General features: G+C 52.8%; 1 protein-coding gene across 1 annotated transcript in view; it reads left to right on the plus strand.

Moving 5' to 3' along the window:
• Mroh2a (maestro heat like repeat family member 2A) overlaps positions 1 to 19,099 on the plus strand; it is a 50,849-nt gene extending 31,750 nt beyond the window's left edge. The window contains exons 25-41 of the mRNA XM_012949593.2: positions 356 to 451; positions 1,806 to 1,910; positions 2,878 to 3,001; positions 3,311 to 3,429; positions 4,226 to 4,378; positions 4,757 to 4,911; positions 7,552 to 7,711; positions 7,789 to 7,982; positions 8,646 to 8,783; positions 9,225 to 9,339; positions 13,601 to 13,750; positions 13,850 to 14,032; positions 14,875 to 15,030; positions 16,142 to 16,273; positions 18,198 to 18,300; positions 18,562 to 18,627; positions 18,958 to 19,099. Of these exons, the coding sequence (XP_012805047.2) occupies positions 356 to 451; positions 1,806 to 1,910; positions 2,878 to 3,001; positions 3,311 to 3,429; positions 4,226 to 4,378; positions 4,757 to 4,911; positions 7,552 to 7,711; positions 7,789 to 7,982; positions 8,646 to 8,783; positions 9,225 to 9,339; positions 13,601 to 13,750; positions 13,850 to 14,032; positions 14,875 to 15,030; positions 16,142 to 16,273; positions 18,198 to 18,300; positions 18,562 to 18,627; positions 18,958 to 19,067 (2,259 nt within the window). The 3' untranslated portion in view covers positions 19,068 to 19,099. The remainder of the gene's footprint in view (positions 1 to 355; positions 452 to 1,805; positions 1,911 to 2,877; positions 3,002 to 3,310; positions 3,430 to 4,225; positions 4,379 to 4,756; positions 4,912 to 7,551; positions 7,712 to 7,788; positions 7,983 to 8,645; positions 8,784 to 9,224; positions 9,340 to 13,600; positions 13,751 to 13,849; positions 14,033 to 14,874; positions 15,031 to 16,141; positions 16,274 to 18,197; positions 18,301 to 18,561; positions 18,628 to 18,957) is intronic.
• Positions 19,100 to 22,185: the final 3,086 nt, after the last annotated feature.

The raw sequence follows: 22,185 nt of genomic DNA on the forward strand, positions 1-22,185 counted from the left end.
ACTCCAAATGCGTGTGCTCGCTTGTGCATCTGGCTAACCTGGGTCCTGGGTAATCGAACCTGGGTCCTTTGTTTTTGCAGGCAAACACCTTAACCGCTAAACCATCCCTCCAGCCCAAACTAGGCTTTTTTGAAGTTCGTAAAATGAATCCTCTTTAACTGCTGTCTGGTGCTTCACATGAGAGTGATCGTAAAGAGCAGAGTCTGAGCAGCAGTTCCCAGAGGGGGGGGCAAACAGACCATGTCATCCCTCGACACTGGCATGGACACGGGCAGAGTCCTTGTGAGTGGCTGTGCTTGCTCTTCGTGGCCGCTGACATCTCTCTCTCTCTCTCCCCCCATCTCCCCCGCCCCAGACCCTGTATGCGAATGCCCTGAGCTCTTTGAAGCAGCTGATGGAGCGTCTCCTGCAGAGGCAGATGGATCCCAAGGGGCTGCAGGAGATGGTGCATGTGAGTCACTTGGCAGAGGGCCCAAAGCCAGAGGTGCCCCGGCGGCCACCCTGCGTGGGGAGTGGGCCCGAGGGACAGACTGCAAGGGACAGGGCAATGCAGGAAAGGCTGGGGTAATTTTGTTTTGGACTGCATTTCAAGTTTGCTGAAAATTTGGAGGAAGAGTACAGAGATGTTCTTCACTCAGACTCCTAGGACTTGGGATTGTGGTGTCTTCTCTTGTTCTTTTTGAGACAGGGTTTCTTTCGTGTGGCCCAGACTGGCCTCAAACTTGCTATACAGTCAAGAATGACCTTGAATTTCTGATCCCCTTGCCTCCACCCTCCCTGTGGGAGCACCGCAGGCATGTGCCGCTGCGCCTCCTCGTACGGTGTTGGGGCTTGAGCCCGTGTCCTTGCGTGTGCCGAGCAAGCATGCCACCGTCTGATCTCCATGCCCAGCCCTTTGTCATCTCCTCCTGATGAGCTGACCTTTGTTGTGAAGCTGCTATAGCTATAGCAACCGTGTGACTGTGTTGGTTGGAGGCATATCTATAGCTACGTCTAATCTGTATTCACTAGTTTTCCAGCCTGGTCTGATTGCGTGTGTGTGTGTGTGTGTGTGTGTGTGTGTGTGTATTATTGTAAGGAGATATTTCAAACAATCAATTAGAAAGGAAGAAGGGTTATTTTTCAGTGCAAGATTTCTGAGATCTCAGGCCATAGTCTGCTGACTCCATTGCTTTGGGCCTGTGATGACCCAGAAGTCATGGTGGGAGCCTGTGGCTGAGAAGGCCTGTTCACCTCATGCATCCAGGAAGCAGAGCGAGCGAGCGAGTAAGACAGAGAGAGAGAGAGAGAGAGAGAGAGAGAGAGAGAGTGTTCCAATATCCCTGCAAGGGCCCATTTCCAGTGCCCTAACTTCCTCTCACTAAGCCCCACCTCCCAAACGTTCCACCACCTCTTAGCAGTGCCACATGCTGGCACATGGCCTAAATGGGTATTTCAGATCCAAACCATAACACTATGTGCTTTGCTCTGAGGTGACCTTTGACCCCAAGGCCATCTGAGGTGAGGATAGGTCTCTGCTTCTGGTACCTATTTGGAGCCAGGCCAAACATATCAGCTAAGGGTTATCCTATCAAGGCTGCTGGGAATACCTGCCTGCCTCTCAACCCTGCCTCCCCCCAGTCCACAGCCTCTTCTTTCTTCATGGCAGGGCCTGGGCAGACTACCCGAAGCCTCTAGAACCATGCAAAAGCATTGAGATTTGAACATGGGAGTGGGAGGGGCAAGGAGGCCACAGCTAGCCAGGGCAAGGCTGCTTGGTCCCAGGATGTTAATGTCTGCTTCTGAACTCTGGGCTCTGCACATAGCTCCTGGAGAAGTGGATCTTGTCTGAGAAAGAATGGGAACGGGAGAAGGCCATGACCCTCTACCTCCACCTCATGCAGATCTACGTCCAGAGTATTGGTGTCTGCGTGAGTCTGGCTGCCCCTGCTCCCCTGCCTGACAACCTAAGATATAGCTACCAGGAAATTCCTTACTCTTGCCAGTAGAGGAACACCTCTAAGGTCAAGCCTTGTCCCAGGGGTCCTGTGAGACAGCAATGAGCAAATCAGGAGCTCTGGGAAGGGTGAGAGAGGAGAGAAGGAGACTGTGGCTTGGCATGGATCTAAGTTTTGTGGGGCCTGAGGTTCATGTAGTGGTGAGGGCTGTCTTACACACACACATACACACACACACACACTACACACTCATGAAAATTAGATAGAAAAGAGAATGTTCCCTGAGAATGAGAAAGTCACAAGATTAACAAACACTACAAGAACCCGGAACTCTAGAGCAAAGTGGTTTTATTGATTAACTGGCTCCTATAGCGTGTGGATTCTCTGCTACATTTGTTGGCTTGGGGCTCTGGCTATCTTGTCCTCAGGGAGGGCTGTTGACAGGATAGTGTCCCAGGCCTACGGTTGTCGCAAGATGGCCTTGGGTCTTGGGTTTGTATGTGGTGAACCTCTGGAGCACCTGAATGGAAGTGGGGAGGAAGGCTTGGCCGAATGAAAGAGGAGCCAGGATGTTCAAGGCACAGTATGGATTCCATGATCGAGGCCTTACAGCATTCCCAGAAAGCGGAGGCAGTGTTGTTCACTCCACGTTAGAGACTGCTCACGCACCTAGTGGGTCCCATGCTAGAATATAGGACCCAGTGGCAGGAATATGAAGGGTGTCCGGATGTAACACCTGGTCCGTGCCGAACAGAGCCGATTCAGGGTGAGTCCCAAGCCAGGACCTTCTGCTCCGATGGCCCAGCTGAGGGCTCGGGAGGGCTGATGCTGGGGAGGGGCCTGGAGGGTGACCAGGACTCACCCTTCATAGTCACCTTTTCTGCTGTCCCTGGGTGGCCTCAGGACAGAGCTGTGAGCACTGACATCTGCCATCCCTCAGATACCCCTGAAGCTGGGGCAGTTTGGCACACTGGTTGGACTTGTTGCCCCTTTCATCTGCGACACCCACAAAAGGACCCGCATGACTGCAACCAGCGTCCTGTCCAGCTTGCTAGATCTTCATGGTAGGGGGAAGAGAGGGTGCGAGGGTCACATGTGTGGGTGCAGGCTTGTCATGGAGGGAAGTGTAGGGCATCTATGCAGGGAGGCGAGAAGACAAATAGGTGGTCAGCAGAGAGAACAGAGGGGAGGGGAGGGGGGGCTCACTGGTTGAGGTGGAGCAGAACAGGCTAGAACCGAGCTGGAGGAACGACGGGAGTCTGAACCATGGAGCACGTGTAGAGAAGCCGTGGGCTGTGCGGATGCTGGAGGGTGGCTCAGGCCTGCAGAGCTAGGCCAGGCCCTCTGCATCACTGCTCATGCATTCCCGACAGTAAGCCAGACCTGCTCCTTCTGGGGCGCTTCCGATGAGAGGGAGCTCGAGGAATGTACGCAGGACCTCCGGGACATGGACATGGAGCAGCTTTTCAGCGCGTCCTCCAGAATTGCCAAGGTGACGATGGGGTGCTGGGATCATCTGTTGGGGGTGAGGGGGTGAGCATAACTTTCTTCTGCTGGCCATACAGCCCATGCTCTCACCCTGGGGTGGGGAGGGGGTGGGCTTGTCACTGCTAACCAGCTCTTGGTACACCTGAAACATCTGTATTGAAATGGCATGTAGCAGGTTAGGGTCTCACTGCATGGGCTGGCACATCTAAGGTGCATACCTAACATTCCCTGGCCGCCTCCTCCGGGTTCCCACGATGCACAACGGTGAGTGGGAGAGGCCTTGGGGAGGATGCAGGTGTGTCCTGCACATGGCATTGGTACCGGAACCTGACCATGGCTTTCAGTGAGTGGAAGCACCCAGAGTCATGGAAACAGACCTTGGCACTTCATGGAGGTAGGGTGAGGTCACGTCTGCCCAGGGAAGAGGCAGCTTCCTGGGACAAGGAGAGCTTTCAAAGCAGCAAGGTGAGGTCCCAGGGCCTCAGAGCTCAGCAGGGTGATACCGTGAAGACATGAGTGTCCTGTGTGGGGTACGGCTGGAGGAAGACAGGCAACGGGAAGTGGGAGAGGATGGGCACACTCCAGAAGCCTTGGGGAGCTGACTGTGTCTGGACCAGTCAGCCTTCTGAGGAGTGATGTCTGGGCAGACCTGTGATCCCGACAGTGAGAGGTTGGACAGGGATCCCCGAGGAGGCTTTGTCGGTGGTCTGAGAGCGATGGGACCTGTGCAGGGCAGGGAGATGGGGCAGAAGAGAAGGAGTGGGGGGAGGGGCCTGACTCCGGGCTGGCTGTGGTCCCAGGTGGTCTGTCCAGAGTTCAACTGCGAGGAGGTGCTCTCGCTTGTCCAGAAGCTCTGCGAGAACATTGGGGCTGTGGACCTGCGGCACGACAAGGCCACGGTCACCTGGATCGGCACCTTCCTCCAGATGCGGGTCCGGGAGCTGGAGGACAAGGTAGCAGAAACCAGCAGGGCCCATGCGGAGGTGGGGCTGGGGCTGGCGGTGTCCCCAGGTACGGGCCACCCCGCACTCTCTGAGACTGCTCCCATCCAAGCCACGAGTGCAGAGAGGAGGAAAGTGAGTGTTCCAGAACACGGATGCAGGCTGCTGCGTTGTCCCTGGGTCAGTGTGGATAGGAGAGCAGAGACCCAGGTGCCCTTTCCCAGGGCACACCGTCTCCCCGCTGAACACCCGATGAGTGGGTGGCAGGAAGACACAGTGGAGACACACTGGGGGAGGCTTTCTGGGTTTTAGCTGCCCATGGTGCTCCCTGGAAGAGTGGTGTCCCACAGGGACCCTGAATGCCCCCAGAAGATGCCCACCCCTCCTCAGGTGCCTGAGATCCTGGGTGCCATTCTGGTCCACCTGCCAATGGTGGACCACCCAGAGGTGCAGCAGCATCTCATCGAAGGCATCCTCCTGTTGGCGCACTACCACCAAGAGACCGTCCTCACGTCACTCCTGAGGCAGCCACTGCCCATGGAGAGGTGAGTGTCCTGAGAAGGTGGACATAGCCTGGAGGCCTGGAGCAGCGCCCTGTCCCGCCGACGCAGGGCCGAGCCTGTGACTCACATAGAGGAGGCACATGCCTCTGCTGAGCCACTGAGCTGAGCCCAAGATTTTCTTCATGTGTTGTGTGTGTGTGTGTGTGTGTGTGTGTGTGTACTCATATGTGTGTGGCCACACGTGTGGGGGTGCATGTGTTTGTGTGCATGTGCGTGGAGGCCAGAGGGTGATGTCAAGTGTCTTTTTCAGTTGTTCTCCACTTAATTTTTTTGGAGACGCGGCTGCTCCCTGAACTTGGAACTCACAGATTCAGCTAGACTAGCTGGCCAGCAAGTGTGGGAGCCCTCCTCTCTCCGCCTCTTCGGTGATGGTATTCTAGGCATGCCAGACACACCCACATTTTACAGGAGTATTGAAAAATCAAACTCGGGTCAGCATGCTTTGTCAACAAGCACTTGACCCACTGAGCCACTGTATTGAGCTGGAGTCTGGACCCCAGAGCTCCTCACATGTCCTACTTGTCCCCTCTGGGACAATGCCCACAGCATCCAGAACCTTCACTCATAGCAGTTCTTTCCTTGCTTGTGGCAGAAAAGCTGCCGGATATGGCTCCCCAGGCCTGGACAAACCTATGAGACATGACAGCCTGACCCTGTTCTTTTCAGCATGTTTCCTGAGAGAGCAAGTGACTGGTCAAAGTGGCCAAGATACACAATTTCCCTACCTCCAGTCATGGGTGAAGCAGAGCAGTGTCCCCTTGTCTCTGCTTGAGGAATAGTGCCTTTTTCCTGTGTACAGTCAAGGCCATGCCAAACACAGGGGTGTGTTTGGGAGGATGGCAGAAGTCACCTGGTCAGGGCCCAGAAAGGGGGCACAGGCATCCCTCGAAGCAGACCAGCCAGTGCTGGTCAGTGAGATGGGGCCTCAGATCCACAGCCACAGGGACTGGCCTGCATGATGCACACGTGTGACTCTGGTATGACACTGCTTCTCCTAAGGCAGCCCTGTCGTGGTAAGTGATGAGGGTGGTGCTTGGATCAGTGCCATGTGGCTGGAATAGGGTGCTGTGTTCCTGCCAGCACATGCCAAGGTCCTCTTCTGGCCCTCTTGGTGGTTTCCGCATACTTCACCCAAACCTGTATTAGTTAGCTACTGCTGTGTAACAAGCATTAGAATTTATTTAATCAATTTACTTATCTACTTTTGGTTTTTCGAGGTGGGGTCTCATTCTAGCTCAGGCTGACCTGGAATACACTATGTAGTCTCAGGGTGGCCTTGAACTCATGGCTACCCTCCTACCTCTGCTTCCCAAGTTCTGGGACTAAAGGCATGCTATTTATTTATTTTTATTTGTTTGACAAAGAGGGAGATAGAGAGAAAGAGAATGGGCATGCCAGGGCCTCCAGCCACTGCAAACAAACTCCAGACACGTGTGCCCCCTTGTGCATCTGGCTAACAAAATCAAACCTGGGTCCTTTGGCTTTGCAGGCAAGCGCCTTAGCTGCTAAGCCATCCCTCCAGCCCTATTTATTTATTTATTTTTATTGTAGAGAAAGAGACAGAGAATTGGTGCACCAGGGCCTCAGCTACTGCAATCGAACTCCAGACTCTTGCGCCACCTAGTGGACATGTGCAGTCTTGCTCTTGCCTCCCTTTGTGTGTCTGGCTAATGTGGGGATATGAAGAGAGATGTAGCATGGGTCCTTAGGCTTAGCAGGCAAGCGCCTTAACCACTAAACCATCTCTCCGGCCCTCCAAACATAAGAATTTAGAACACCCATGTTAGCCTATAGTCTCCATGGGTCAGAAGCCTGGATGTGGCTTAGCTCATCATCATGTTGGGGTCACACAAGGCTACATCTGAGGTATGAGCTACTTGTTTCAGATTTTGGGGTCCTCTGTCAGTCACATGTGATTACTGGTAGAATTTAGCTTGCCATTGTTGACTGACATCCTGCCTAAAGGCTTCCTCCATCTCTGTGGCTTCTCGGATCTGGATGTTAATGAACAGCGTGTACCTATCTCTCCGTTCGATTCCTACCACAAGGCCCCCGGCTACATCTTTCTCCACCCAAACTCCCCTGCCAGGTTCCCAACTCTCTGCTTGTTAAGCATGCTAAACCTCTGCCTGGGGCGGAGGACATGTTCCTTTCCTGCGGGACCATGGGTTTGGCCTTGGGGTCCGGAATGCCATGTCTAGTGGCAGTTTGGAAAGTTAGCCATAGTGTCCTCTTCTGTGGCATATGGAGAGAAGCATGTCTTCCTCAAAGATGTGCTGGGAGGATTATCTGATGAAACACAGGCCGTGTCTGACACTCCACTAGGTGTGTGCGAACATTTATTGAATGTGTTCATGAGTCGTCAAACAGCAGACCCAGTGGGGGAACCCTGGGCTCACTCAGCCGTGGAGCAGGGCTTCCTAGGGGAAAGTGGTTTTCTCAGTGGTGCCACAGAGAGACCGGGCCCTCATTGTACCCTCTTTTCTGGTTCTTATGATCAGAATCCCAATACATACTTGATGGGGGTGGAGGGACGGCCAAGTTGGGTGTGAAGGGCACTGACCTACCACGGTAGGTGGCAGGAAGGAAGCCTGCTTTATTTGTGTCTTGATCTTTGGCTAGACACCTGATGGAAGTGTGGCTGGCTGTGGCAAAGAACGTGCCCTTCGCGCGTACCATGCTCCTGGGACTGCTGGGCCGGCTGCAGGCGCGGTTCACCCCCAGGATAAATGCCACCTCCAAGGCTGACATCTGGCGCCTGGCGGCAGTGGACCCTCTGATGGTGAGTAGCGGGGGCAGGTGCTGGGCTCCTCGGGGGTCTCAGAGTAGGACCCCAATGCCTGGCCTTTCTCTCGGCAGACCCTGTGTACCATCCACCTCCTTATGGAGAAGGTGGACTGGGACGAGAAGCTCCTGGATCTCTTCCCCGACCTCCTCTATACTTTCCTGCTCCAGCTTGGCAGTGGCCATGGGCCCGAGGCCGCCTCGCCTGTGCTGAAGACCTGGAGGCTGGTCCACGCAAGACCCCTGCCAGAGGACATGACCCTGCAGAGGTGGGCAGGAGGGGCGCGGGTGCAAGGATGGCCTCTGGCACTTCCTTAAACACTGCTGGACCCCAAGGACTCTTTTTTTTAAAAAAATATTTTATTTTTATTTGTTTATTTGAGAAAGAGGGAGGGAGAAAGAGAATGGGTGCACCAAGGCATCCAGCCACTGTAAATGAATTCCAGACGCATGTGCCACATTGTGCATCTGGTTTACGTGGGTCCTGAGGAGTCGAACCCAGGTCCTTTGGCTTTGCAGGCAGGCAAGCATCTTGACCGCTAAGCCATCTCTCCAGCCCAATAACAAAGTGGGGCATGGTAGCTGGTGGCTCACACTTTTTTTGGGGGGGGTTTCAAGGTAGGGTTTCACTGTAGCCCTGGAATTTACTCTGTAGTCTCACGGTGACCTCAAACTCACAGTGATCCTCTTACCTGTCTTCCGAGTGCTGGGATTAAAGGCTTGTGTCACCACGCCTGGCCTTCCTAAGGACTCTTGTTGTTTCCGCTCTGGTGGGGAGAGCAGTGGTTTCATTCACAGACCTTCCCCACATGTGTGTCCTACATGATGCAGGTTTCAGTTTATAGACCTGATGTCTCCTCTGACCACCCCTCAGCCCTCTGCACCAGGCCCAGCAGGTGGTGGCCCCATCACCCCTGCTGGCCTCCTTCCAGGACCACCATCAAATCCATGCGCCTCTTGGTGGCGAGGATCAACAACGACCGCCTGGCGCCAGCCCTGGAAGAACAGTCAGTGTGGGTCCTGCTGGAGAAAGGTGGAACCTTCCTGGAGGGAGTGAGCCTGCTGGTCAGGTGGGGCCTCACGGGAGTCTCATGGGGTTCAAGGGCACTGCGGAGGCATGGCCCTGCTGGCCTCTGTGAATGCTGCAGCTGGACACCTCATTTCTGGGGCTCTGTCACATGGAGGCAGGTCCTGGACTCTGGGTGGCAGCGAGTGCAGGACAGGGGACACCTTTTGCCCCACCTTTCCTGCTCTAGAGCATATGTGAGGACAGAGAGAGTGGCACCCAAGGCCATCAGGGTCCTGCAAGCATTCCTGACCCTTTACAAAAACAGGGTGGTGAAGAGTGAGCATTTCACTGATGCCCCTCCCCCACCCATCAACCACCCTAGAGAAGAGGAGAGGCTCAGGGACATTAAGGGGTCTGCTGCCCCAGCCCCCCAGAAAGCTGGCACTAGGCTTTGCAGCAGGGGGCAGGGGTGACTCCCACTCCGCGCCCCCTCTCTTCATAGGCTGTGCGTGCAGAACGTAGAGTGCTACATGCAGAGGCTGGCGGAGCTGGTGCTCAGGGGCCTGGCCTCCGACGTCCCGAGCTGCCGCATCAGCAGCACAGCCATCTGTGCGGAAGTGAGGCGCCCCGCCCCGGGAGGGGAGTCAGAGGATGGGGGTGGGTGTCTCTGGGGTTCCTGGGGGGTAGCTCATGTCCAGGGCAGGCATCCAGCCTAAGAGCCTGAGTCTGGGGCAACTGCGTATCCACTCACTCCTTCACTCCTGAAGCCCTGTGGGCACACTGAGGCTCAGATAGCCCGTACCCCGAGGCAAAGTGCGGACGGGATGAGATGAACGGGGCACCCAGAAAGGGCATCTCATCTCGGTTCGACTCAACTCAGCCTGGGAAGGCTTCCGCCAGGAGGGTTCTGCAAGGCGTGGGCCTTGTCCCACAGGAAGACAGGGACCGTGTCATGGCTGCTGGGGCTCAGTTACCCTGTCATGCTGCCAGAGCCTTTGTGGGATCCTGGGGGAACTGGGAAATTTTAGGCGTGGTTTCACAGGATGCATGGTGTCCAATACACCATAGGAACCAAACAGTGCTGGGTGGCAATAGCACTTTCTATGTGGGACTTCATGGTAAAGAAGCATTTCTGACTAGGGCCATAGAAGTAGGTGTGGCTGTGTCCCACTGAGCCCTGTTGGTGCCTAAACTTTCCATGATTTCCATGTGCCGTGAAATAACCCTCTAGATGTTTTCCACCACTTAAACCTGAAAGTTATTCTTGGCTTTGTTCTGTGCACAAAAGCTCTGGGCTTCATCCAAGACCCAGCCATCCACCTTTCTCAAGTTCATTGATTGTTCCCATGTTTGTGCTTCTGTAAACACCCAAAACAATGACAGGAAGGCATCGGCCAGGCCCAAGGCTTGGTGAGAAGCCGGCTCCTCCACTCCGCAGCTGGGCCGCCGCACACACAAACTCCTGCGGGATCTGAGGAAGTGGGGATCGTGGAACCTACTTTTAGGGGCTTTGTTGAGAACGAAATGATCTACATATACACTGCTTGGCTGCATGGTGAACACTCACTAAATGCAACATGGCTGCTTTTGAAAGATTCTGTGCAAAGAGCTGGGGTGTGGGAGTGGAGCACTTGCCTAGCTTACATAAGGTAGAGTGAATTCCTGCTGCTTGCATTCATTCCAGCACAGAAAAAAAAAAGTTCAGGATGCTTTTGTTTTAAAAATATTTTGTTCCTTAAAATTTTTTTTTTTATTGACAACTTCCATAACTGTAAAAACTAACCCATGGTAATTCCCTCCCTCCCCCTACTTTCTCCTTTGAAACTCCACTCTCCATCATATCCCATCCCCCTTTCAAGCAGGCTCTCTTTTATTTTGATGTCATGATCTTTTTTTCCTATTATGATGGTCTTGTGTAGGTAGTATCAGGAAAGGTGAGGTCATGGATATCCAGGCCATTTTGTGTCTGGAGGAGCACGTTGTAAGGAGTCCTGTCCTTCCTTTGGCTCTTACATTCTTTCTGCCACCTCTTCCACAATGGACCCTGAGCCTTGGAAGGTGTGATAAGAGATATTGCACTGCTGAGCACTCCTCTGTCACTTCTCAGCACCATGATGCCTTCTGAGTCATTCCAAGGTCACTGCCATAGGAAAAGAGAAGGTTCTCAAACCAAAAGTGAGAGTAGCATTAATATATGGGTATGAACATTAAGAGAAGTCCTTACTGGGCAGTTTGGTGAGCACAGTATATACATTTAGCCAGGCACCCCTAGGGCTTATGACTACCCCTTGTCATAGGTTTTCAGTATCAAGGTGTATTCCCTACCATGGAGCAGGCCTCCAGTCCAGAGAGCAATTGTTTTCCCCCATAACAGACGTGCCACTATTGCACCCACTGGCTCATTTGGCCTGGCTGGCCATATTTTATCCCTTTTTTAAAAAATTTTTTTTTGTTCATTTTTATTTATTTATTTGAGAGTGACAGAGAGAGAGAGAGAGGCAAATAGACAGAGAGAGAGAGAATGGGTGCACCAGGGCCTCCAGCCACTGCAAACGAACTCCAGATGCGTGCGCCCCCTTGTGCATCTGGCTAACGTGGGTTCTAGGGAATCGAGCCTCGAACTGGGGTCCTCAGGCTTCACAGGCAAGCACTTAACTGCTAAGCCATCTCTCCAGCCCCTATTTTATCCCTTTTTAAGATTTATTTTTATTTTATTTTTTGAGAGTGACAGAGAAAGAGGCAGAGAGAGAGAGAGAGAATGGGCACACCAGGGCCTCTAGCCACTGCAAACAAACTCCAGATGCATGCACCACCTTGTGCATCTGGCTTATATTGGATACTGGGGAATTGAGCCTCAAACCGGGGTCCTTAGGCTTCTGGGAAATTCTCAAGTTTCTGTCTCCCATCTCTCTATTAGCAGCTTGGATTCCAGCAGCCTCTCACTGGACTACAACTTTCAAATGGGGTCTAGGGATCTGAGCTCAGGCACTCAGGTGTGAACAGCACGATTTACCCACCGAGCCATTTCTGCAGCCCTTTGAAACAGCTAAAAACCTTTTTTATTTTTATTTTTTGGTGTGGTGCTGGGGACCAAAACTGGGCACTGTGCATGCTAAGTTTACACGATCATTACTTTTTTGCATGTACATGGTATGTGTGGTGGGGGGCGGTGGTGTCTGCATGTATATATTGTGGATGTGGCACCAGAGCGTGTGCCTGGAGAGGCCAGAGGAAAACATCAGCCATCCTCATCCATCACTCATGGGCCGTTTTCTCTTGAGAGGAAGTCTCCTACTGATTCGGAAACTCACCGTTCTCCCCGTGCCCGTAAAATATATTTTATTTATTTATTTGAGAGGGAGAGAGAGAGAATGGGCACGCCAGGACCTCCAGACAGTACAAATGAACACTAGACGCATGTGCTCCCTTGTGCTTCTGGCTTACGTGGGTCCTGAAGAATCGAACCGGGATCCTTCGGCTTTGCAGGCAAACGCCTTAACTGCTAAGCCATCTCTCTAGCCCTTACACAAATAAAAAAAAAATTATCTGGGCTGGAGAGGTGGCTCAGTGGCTAAGACATTTGCCTGTGAAGTCTAACGACCAGAGTTCAATTCCCCAGTACCCACATAAAACCAGATACTTAGTGGCACATGCATCTGTAGTTTGTTTACAGTGGCTGTACACCCATTCTCTCTGTCTCACTTTTATCTCTCTCTGCTTGCAAATAAATAAATAAATATTTTTAAAACTAAAAGTAAATAAAAAATTTTTAATTTCAAATTTTACAATAAATAATAAACAGAGAGAGAGAGAGAGGTAGTGAATATATGTGTACCAGAGCCTCCCGTCACTGCAAATGAACTCCAGACACATGTGGCTCTTTATGCACCGGCTTTGTGTTGGTACCAGGGATTCAAACCTGTGACTTCAGGCTTTGCATGCAAGTGCCTCTGGCTGCTGAGCCATCTCCCCAGCCCTATACAATTATTATTTATTTTATTTTATTTTATTTTATTTTTAATTTTTATTTATTTATTTGAGAGCGACAGAGACAGAAAGAAAGACAGATAGAGGGAGAAAGAGGGAATGGGCGCGCCAGGGCTTCCAGCCTCTGCAAACGAACTCCAGACGCGTGCGCCCCCTTGTGCATCTGGCTAATGTGGGACCTGGGGAACCGAGCCTTGAACCGGGGTCCTTAGGCTTCACAGGCAAGCGCTTAACCGCTAAGCCATCTATCTCTCCAGCCCCTTATACAATTATTTTTAGAAACATGCTGAGAAGTTGGGACCGTTTCTTGAAGGGTGTTTAAAATGCAGTGTGGTCATTACCATTCTTCTTGGGCCTTCCTGGGAGCTCAGGAGATGTTCAGAGTTACTGTGGGGAGCTCAGGTGTGGAGGGATGGCTGGAGGGAACAAGGCAGAGACAGAGCGCTGGACGGTGGAGCACGTGGGTCTGAGGGTATTTAGGGAACTGGGCATGGCAATAGTCATTAGACAGGCTCGCTCCTCTGTTCCCACGGCCATCAATGTGGTGTCTAGTGGCCCTTGTCTCAGGTGCTTGCATGCACACACATGTGCATCCCACAAGCTCCCCAGAGCCCTGACACTTTGGGTGCAGGGACAGTAGAGTCTGTGAAATGAATGGGATCCACACTTCTTGCATACTTCTATTCAGACATGTTATTTCATGCTGAAGAACAGAAATATGCAAGTATAATAGCTGAAGAGGTAAACAATAACTACGTGTGTCTATACATCTAGGCAACACTTAGGTCGCTTTCCCCACATTTCCTAGTGAGCACGACAGGCTTGAGGCAGCTGGGTATCATTGCTTGTTGCCCTCCATCACGGATAACTGAGAGACGTTCTCCTTCCCAGTTCATGAGCAACCCAGTTCTGCACCAGGAGAAGCTGCTCAGGCCGTCGGTGCTGATGCTGGAGAAGGGTGTGGAACAGGGTGAGGACGAGGAGCTTCAGGTGCTCTCGCTGCGCGCCCTGGGGAACATGGCCCTCGGTGCTCCCAGAAAGGTACGGAACAGGCCCCGGGGGCCGAGGGCTGTGCAGACTCGCTCCTGTCTCCGGTCGGCTTGGAGGGAGGTGGAGGCTGAGCTGCCTGAACCCGTGCAGGTGAAGCAGTACCGCAAGATCCTGCTGGAGAAGTGCTCGGGCCCCCTGTGGGGACAGGCCAGCAGCAGCGTGACCGCCGAGGGCATGGAGGCCCTGACCAAGATCCTGCCTGAGCTCCGGGAGCGAGACATGGGCTCCTCTTTCGAAGCCATCTCTGAGAAGTGCAGGGTCTTCTTTGACAACGTGAGTCTGGATAAGAACCACCCTCGGGGTTTCAGTAGGTCCTCTGTACTATGACAAAAGTCAATGGGGCTGGAGGAAGCCAACGTTTAAGTAGCTCACGGTTGCGGAGCCTGGGGGGGCCCGGGAGCGCGGTGCCGCCATCCAGTGAGGGCCTTGCACCGCGCTACGTAGTAAGTCAGGGCAAGTGTGCCAGCTTGGGTCTGTCTTTTCATAAAGCCACTAGGGCCGTTGTGGGGACCCATCCTCATCACCTCATCTGATGCCAATTCCCTCGGAAGGCCTCACCTCCAAATACCATCATCAGATTAAGACTTGGGGGATTAAGTGTCCAACATATGAAAGATTTAGGGGAGGGCGGATATACTGAAATATAGCCCTCAGCTTGCTCAACCCATGGTGAGCTGTGGAGCAGGATGAGCTGAGGTCCTACCTGGCATGGACCTGTGTGTTGGCTAGTCACAGGATCCTATAAAAGCTAAGTTCCAGACAACCAGTGCCGTAGAACCTGAGGGCTCGCTCAGGCCCTTCACCCTGCCAGGAGGGAAAAGCTGGAGGCTCATGCATACTCCCAAGATATCTGCCAAATCTGGCCCTTAGAGGTAGGGGGGTACACTTAGAATCAGTACAAGTCTTTACACACCCCTTTGGGATGGGCTCAGTAAAACAGTCATGTCCATTTCCCTTGAATGCCATGCACATGAGCCCCGAGAAATACGACTACCCTGATGGAATAACCCAGAAGGCTCTCTCCAGGGACCAAGGAATTGAGAAGGGTCCCTAGAGAATGGCTGGAGTGTTGCTGGGCTTCTGGAATAGCAGCCCACGAGTACACTTGGCCACAGGAGAGCGAGCTGCTGCGGGTGAAGGCCTTCATCCTTTTCGGGAAGCTTGCCAAGGTGGTTGGAGTTTCCAAGAAGCGGTTCTTCAAAGGAGAAGTGAGGAGAGCCTGGGTCGCTCTCGTGCTGCACTGTCAGGACTCCTGCTGCAGTGCAGCCCAAGTAAGACGCGCCCTCGAGTGTGTGGCTCTGCTCCCCAAAGGAAGAGGCCCTCTGAGTGTGTGGGCTCCGTCAGCTGTAGACTAAGGAAAAGACCGAGGGTGGTGGCTCCGTCAGCTGTAGGCTTCCCTTCCAACACCTTCTTAGGCACCCTGTGGCTCCGGCCTCATCCCTCTTTGAGGTTGGGGACATGGCCCATTCAAGTGACTCCCAAACCTACTTTCTTATTAAAAAACCAGCTCTTGGGGGCTGGGGAAATGGCACGGTCAATAAAGCGCCTACTGTGCGAGCACGAAGACCCAGCACCTCATGAAAAGTTGGCTGTGATGGTGTTTCTGTAGCGCTAGCTGTTGGAGGTAGAAACAGGGGGATCCCTGGGACCTGCCAGCTACCTTGTCAAGCCCAGTTGGTGAGCCCCCAGGGGTAGTGAAGTGAAAGATCCTGTCTAAAAAATAAGGTGGAGGGGCTGGAAAGATGGCTTAGTGGTTAAGCACTTGCCTGTGAAGCCTAAGGCCTCCGGTTCGAGGCTCAATTCTCCAGGACCCACGTTAGCCAGATGCACAAGGGCGTGCATGCATCTGGAGTTTGTTTGCAGTGGCTGGAGGCCCTGGTGTGCCCATTCTCTCTCTCTCTCTGCCACTCTCAATATTTAAATAAATAAAAATGAACAACAACAAAAGGTGGAGCACAACTGAGGAAGACACCTAACATTAACTCTGTCCTCTATATTCATGTGCATACACGTGCATACATGCACGCACGCACACACACACACACACACACACACACACACACACACACACACACACTTTCTGTGGGCACGTGTGCTTCAGTTACCACCCACCTAGAACCACATTTGGTCCAGTTCTTTTCCCTCTAGAGGACTGCTTACCTTATAGGCCACTGTGGAGTGTCAGGATTCAGCCCTGTCCTCACAGTTCCCTGTGGGCAGATCCATGCTGGGCTGCTAGGAGTTGCAGAGAGGGCCTGGCCTGGTCTCTCCCCTCTCCTCAAGGTGCAGCTCTTCACTACCTTGGGGTCGGATGGAGGAGGGTAGGAACTGAGGAAGCATATCCCAGCCAGGCTCCACCAGCGTGACTCCTGTGTCCTCCAGGCCTGCACAGCTACCATGTTTCAGTGCGTGCACTTCTGGGGCTGGAAGTCCCTGAAGAGGTCTTTGGGGCAAAGCGACCACAGCACCAATGACCAGACGATAGCTTTCCAGACAACCATGTGCTCCATCCTGGTGAGGAGGCCGCTGGGGACCGCCTTCTCAGGGGGCTCGGGCTGGCTTAGAGTGTAGGGTTGCGACTGCCCTTTCTTACAACCTTCCAGTTACAAAACACACAATCAAGGCTCAGCGCGAGCTGTGCGCCTGCAGCTATGTTTCCACAATGGGGTGCTATGGGTTAAGTCCTTGAACCCCAAACCCTAGGTTCGTTTCTAACTTTTTATTATTATTATTTTTGGTTTTTCAAGGTAAGGTCTTGCTCTAACCCAGGCTGATCTGGAATTCACTATATAGTCTCAGGGTGGCCTCAAACTCACAGCAATCCTCCTACCTCTGTCTCCTGAGTGCTGTAATGAAAGGTATGCACCATCATGCACAGCTCTCACTTCTAATTGTAATTAAAGAATTGAATAAAAGTAGAGAAGGATAATTATTAAATTGTTATATTTATTGAGGGAAGTGCAGAGCCAAGGAAGGACACCCATGTAGCTTGAGAGCCCACGTGGAGGGCCTGGAAAACCCGTGTAGAAAAAAAGTTTAAAGAGCTCCTGCCACGTGGGGAGGTGGGGGTGACAGAGTCCATGTGGAGAGTAAAGGTGGGCTAAAGAGGGCTCTCCCCTCGGCTCAGGGCAGCTGGCAGTTCAGGAGTGGTCAGGCCACACAGAGCCTGCCCTCCCCTTGCGAATGTATTCATGACCTTTGGTGGTGGGCCCTACCTTCTGGCTCAGCTTACCTGAGGGGCAGCTGATTGGTTTGGACTAGGAGCTATCTCAGGAAGAGGCTAGCCAATTACAATGTTGGGGCTAGATTTAAATCCTAGGAGACCTCCCTCCTAGGAGGGCCCCAGGTTGCTCTAGAAAAACAGGTCTAGGGAAGAAAGAGACAAGACCATCCTTTAATTTCTACCAAGTGCCTTTTAACTTTCAGAGGTCACCCTAACTGCCTAAAAGAGCTACCTGTCTCCTCATTGCCGGCAAAGCAGAGATGAATATAGTTTATGTAACCCTTGTAGGAAGCTGATAATCACTACAGCATGGAGTAAATGTGTAAATGATTGTGGGACTGGGAGATAGCTCAGCATTAAGGGCACTTGCTTGCAAAGCCTGCCAGCCCTGGCTCAACTCCCCAATACCTGTGTAAAGCCTGGAGCACAAAGTGGCACATGAATCTGGAGTTCATTGCAGCAGCAAGAGGCATGGTGCAACCACATTTAAAAAAAAATATTGTGGGCTGGAGAGATGGCTCAGCGGTTAAGCGCTTGCCTGTGAAGCCTAAGGACCCTGGTTCGAGGCTCGGTTCCCCAGGTCCCACGTTAGCCAGATGCACAAGGGGGCGCACGCGTCTGGAGTTCGTTTGCAGAGACTGGAAGCCCTGGCGCGCCCATTCTCTCTCTCTCCCTCTATCTGTCTTTCTCCCTGTGTCTGTCGCTCTCAAATAAATAAAAAATGAACAAAAAATATATATATATAAAATATTGTGAAGCGGTGTGTGGTGGCACACACTGGCACTCAGGAGGCAGAGGCAGGAGGATTGCTGTGAGTTTGAGACCACCCTGAGACTATATAGTGAATTCTAGGTCAGCCTGGGTTAGAGCGAAACCCTACCTCAGAAAACCAAAAATTTATATAGATATAGATATAGATAGATATTCTGCAAAGCCCAGCAGATCCCTGATACGGTGTATCAGCTACATTCCAATGGTCAGTGTTTTGATCTTTCAGGGCACATGTCATAGCCACTCTAGAGTCAAACAACTGAAAACAGTGTTGACAGTCCTTACTATGCCCAGCTGCCAATCTGCTGGGATGGGTCCCTGGCTTCTTGGGCTGACCCTCCCAGGTGCAAGAGTTGATGCACTAGACCACTGGGAATTGTGAGCAGCACATCCCCATTTCACACCCTCCCCCCCAAAGCAGTGCGCAACGTGTTCTTCTTGCAGGCTCAAAAAAAGCCTGCTGTTCTCCATGGCTTCTTGCTGCAAACAATGACGTACATGAAAAATAACTCATCAACGATTAGAATTGCTGCCTGCAACTTGGCAGGTGAGTGGATCTGGAAGGCCACCTGGTTAACCCTGGGTCTGGATGAGACAGGTGACCGAGCTGGGACGAGAGCTCAGGTCTGATTTATATACCACACCTCTGCCCTGTCGAGCTTCATGCTGGTCGATCTTAAGAGAGACTGCTCCTTGCCAACTTTGATCCTCCTTAACCAATGTCCTTGTAGGTAAATCCCGACCAGGCAGCATGGTCTGCCTGTCGACCTCATGGTGTGACGACCGTGTTGTATGGCTGTCATTTTAGGAACTATCTTGAAGCAGATGTCTGCTCATTTTCTAAAGAAGCTGGACTTCCTGGCATTTCGGAATTGTTAAGTAGTACAGACTTGGTTGTGCCAGTGTTCTGAGGGAGGGCTGGTCTCTGTGTTGAGTGTGTTTAGGGAGAGGAATGTACCTGGAGGAGTGAGATGCCTTACCCAGGGAGAACTTCCAGGGAGCAGAGCTGCGATACTGTTGCCCCACTTGGGTATTTGAGCTTCTTCTGTGGCCAGGGTCTGTGGGTGAACTTTCTGCCCCGAGAGGTCTGTAAAGATGCGGGAATGCTCAGGTCTTCCTGCTGAGGGAGTCTGCCTCGCCTGTGTGGGCAGTGTGGTCCTGCCCTTGACCCGGAAACCTGTCCCTTCCTCTCTATGACCCTCAGCTCTCCAGGAGCTACAGCTGGATTCGGATGCTGGGGTCAGGAGGACAGCCCTGGAAACCCTCAAGGTCCTGGACGGCTGCAGTCAGCCCTGGCTCCCGGCTCCACCCTGACGACTGTGCTCAGTGCCCAGAGCAAGCTGTAGACTGCCTCGCTAGTACCAGGTCTGCCCTCGGCAAGGCAAACCATGCTTCATTTGTAGGAAAAGCCCTTGTAAATAAACCTGCAGTAAACCTGCTGCTCCTAGGAGTGTGGGCTTCTGACTATCACAGAGCCAAGGCCAGGGGTGGAGGCAGCTTCAGTCCGAACAGGCCACTTTGTGCCCACTGAGTGGGCCACCCCCAGCTCACAGGGATCTGAGGCTCCTGATACCTCATGCCCACCAAGTGCTGGATGGCCCCTCAGCTCATGGGCATCTGACTCTCCTTGTTGGCACATGTGTAGCTCTCACATGTGCTAACGTGTGCCTATGGCTGGGTACGATGCCAAGCCACAAGGAGAGGCCAGCATGTCTGGCTTCTGTCCCCAGAGGCCTCATTCCTAAAGAAAAAAGGCTGATGTATCCCCAGCTGACCACAATACTCAAGGAAGTCCCACCCCAGAAGTGGTGTTTAGGGCTGGAGAGATGGCTTAGCAGTTAAGTGCTTGCCTGTGAAGCCTAAGGACCCTGGTTTGAGACTCGATTACCCAGGACCCGAGTTAGACAGATGCACAAGGGGCATATGTGTCTGGAGTTCGTTTGCAGTGGCTGGAGGCCCTGGCGCGCCCACTCTCTCTCTCTCTCCATCTGCCTCTTTCTCTCTGTCGTTCTCAAATAAATAAATAAAAATAAACAAGCAACAAAAAAAGAAGTGGTTTATACCAGGGTTACCCTCTCCTTTCCTACAGAAGTGTGGTGTTATGGAAGAATGTTTGGGCTTCTGGGACAAGGGTTCAGTGGAGCCTGGACCACACTCTGGCTGCGAATAAAAAGGGTATTTCTGTCTAAACTGGGGGGGGGGGGTAGGAAGAGCAAATACCTTTCTACCCTCTGGGGGCTGACGACAGACAAAATGGCTTGCCAGCTGTCCCCATGGCCAGTGCTGAAAGTAGCGCCGCCTAGGCTCCCCACAGCGCGGCGACAGGGAGCTGCTAAGGCCTTGCTAGAAGGGGGTTTGCAGGCCTCACGGAGGTCTCCGAGCAGTGATGAGGGGCTGGGACAAAGTCTTAAGTCACTGGTGTGCCGGCACGAGGCTGCGCACCCAGGACACGTTCAACCGCAAGTCAGGGAGCAGGTGAGTGGGGCTCAGCATAAAGCACTCGAGGAAGCAGGAGACTGAGCCCCAGCACAAGAGTTACGTCTGCAGCCACCACGGTGGCCCCAACCCCAAGGTGTGCAACAGCTGCAGACAGTGCGTAAGGGACAGCCACGCGTGACACACCCACAGCCTGGAAGTGTGGCTACAAACAGGCTCACACTCGTGTTCAAGGACCACAGGCCACGTGCTCCTATCCAGACATCGAGGGCAATGGCACATAGTACCTGGGGAACTTGAAGTGAGCAGTCTACTGTACCCATCAGTTCTTACTATGAAGTGCTTGGGGCTGGGCTTTCTAAAAAGTTAAGATTTTGAGCTGAAGAGATGGCTTAGGGGCCAAAGGACCAATCCCTCAGTACCCATGTAAAGCCAGATGCACAAGGTGGCACACGTGTCTGGAGTTCATTTGCAGCGGCTAGAGGCCTCAACGTGCCCTTTCAAAACATTTTCAAAATTTTTATTTATTTGAGAGACAGAGAATTGGGCACACCAGGGCCTCTAGCCACTAAAATCGAACTCCAGACTCAAGTGCCACCTGGTGCATCTGGTTTACGTGGGTCCTGGGTAATCGGACCTGGATTCTTTTGCTTTGCAGGCAAGTGCCTTAACCTCTAAGCTATCTCACCAACCCAAAATAACATTTTTTAAAAGGAACAATTTGGCTGGCAGTGTTGGGAACCCAAGGGCATGGTGCTGACACTCCAACTCTGGTGAAGGGCTCACAGTTTATGGTAGGAACACGTGGTGTTGGCCTATCTTGAAAGCAGGAAGCCGGAGAGCTGGGTGGGGCATGTCCAGGCTTTCATAACCGCTAGAGGGCACAGCTCTTAACTGGGCTAAGGATCTCCTGCTAGGCATACCTAGACCGCATGCCAGGGCTGGGCAGAAGGCTCAGTGAAGTGCTTGCCACTGAAGCACGAGGACCTGGGTCTGCTGAGCATGGCCACGCACTTGGGGTCGGAGGTGGACATGGAGATCTCCGGGACTTGCTGACTGAAAACCAGTGGCTCCGGGCCAAAGTGAGACCCTGTGTCATGGAAGCACATGGCCGAGCAACAGAGGACACCGAGGTTCTCTGGCCTCTGCACGTGTGTCCACAGCACGCACACAACTTCGAATACCACCACCCAGGGTACTTCTAGCTCATGAACCTCTACAGCACCATACAGGGCAGCTCCTGTCAAACATGAACTTTGCGGGGAACAGAACTGCAGGACACAGTGCGCTGCTACCTGTGAGTTAAAAGCAGAGAGAACTCCTTGGTAACGCTTCCACTCTGAGCACATCTGGGGCTCTCACCTCTGCCCAGACAGTCACCTTCCTCCACTACCACCACCAGGGCCCAGAGCTCCTGGTCTCCTTGGCATCCAGGCCTGGCCTGGCCACAAATGAGACTTTGCACAGCACTGTGCCAGAGCTGAACCGCAGTCCTGGGCAAGGGTGGTGGTTTTCCTAAGAAGGAAGGACAGGTTGTGTTCTTCAGAAGCACTGGGCCCAAAGGAAAGGTCTTGAGTTGCCGAGGACCCCGACCCTGGCAGAGGACAGGTTTCTATCCACTGCCAACCTGTTCTGAGGTAACAAGTCTCTTGCAGTGCTAGGCTACAGGTGGCACAGGCCTTACTTGTGCTAGACTTACGTCCTTCAAGCCAGGCGGGAAGATCCAGGCCCCATGTAATGGCATCTGGAGGGGGGGATGTGGGAGGTGCAGTTCATGAGCACTGGGCTTTCATGATGGGGAGTGAACTGTCTTCAAACACCTTTTATCCACCGACCCACATACCCAGCCCAGGAATCACAATTTCTCACGGTGGATTCTTTAAAGCTGTAGTTTGCAGGCTCCTAATGGAGAGGGTACCAAGCCTGTGGGTCTCAATTTGAAAGACTTGAGCAGTCTTACTTCTTTTAAGGATCTCTGGGGCCAGAGCTTAAACAC

Source organism: Jaculus jaculus, chromosome 4 (genome assembly GCF_020740685.1).
Source record: "Jaculus jaculus isolate mJacJac1 chromosome 4, mJacJac1.mat.Y.cur, whole genome shotgun sequence".
Classification (NCBI taxonomy): Eukaryota; Metazoa; Chordata; class Mammalia; order Rodentia; family Dipodidae; genus Jaculus; species Jaculus jaculus.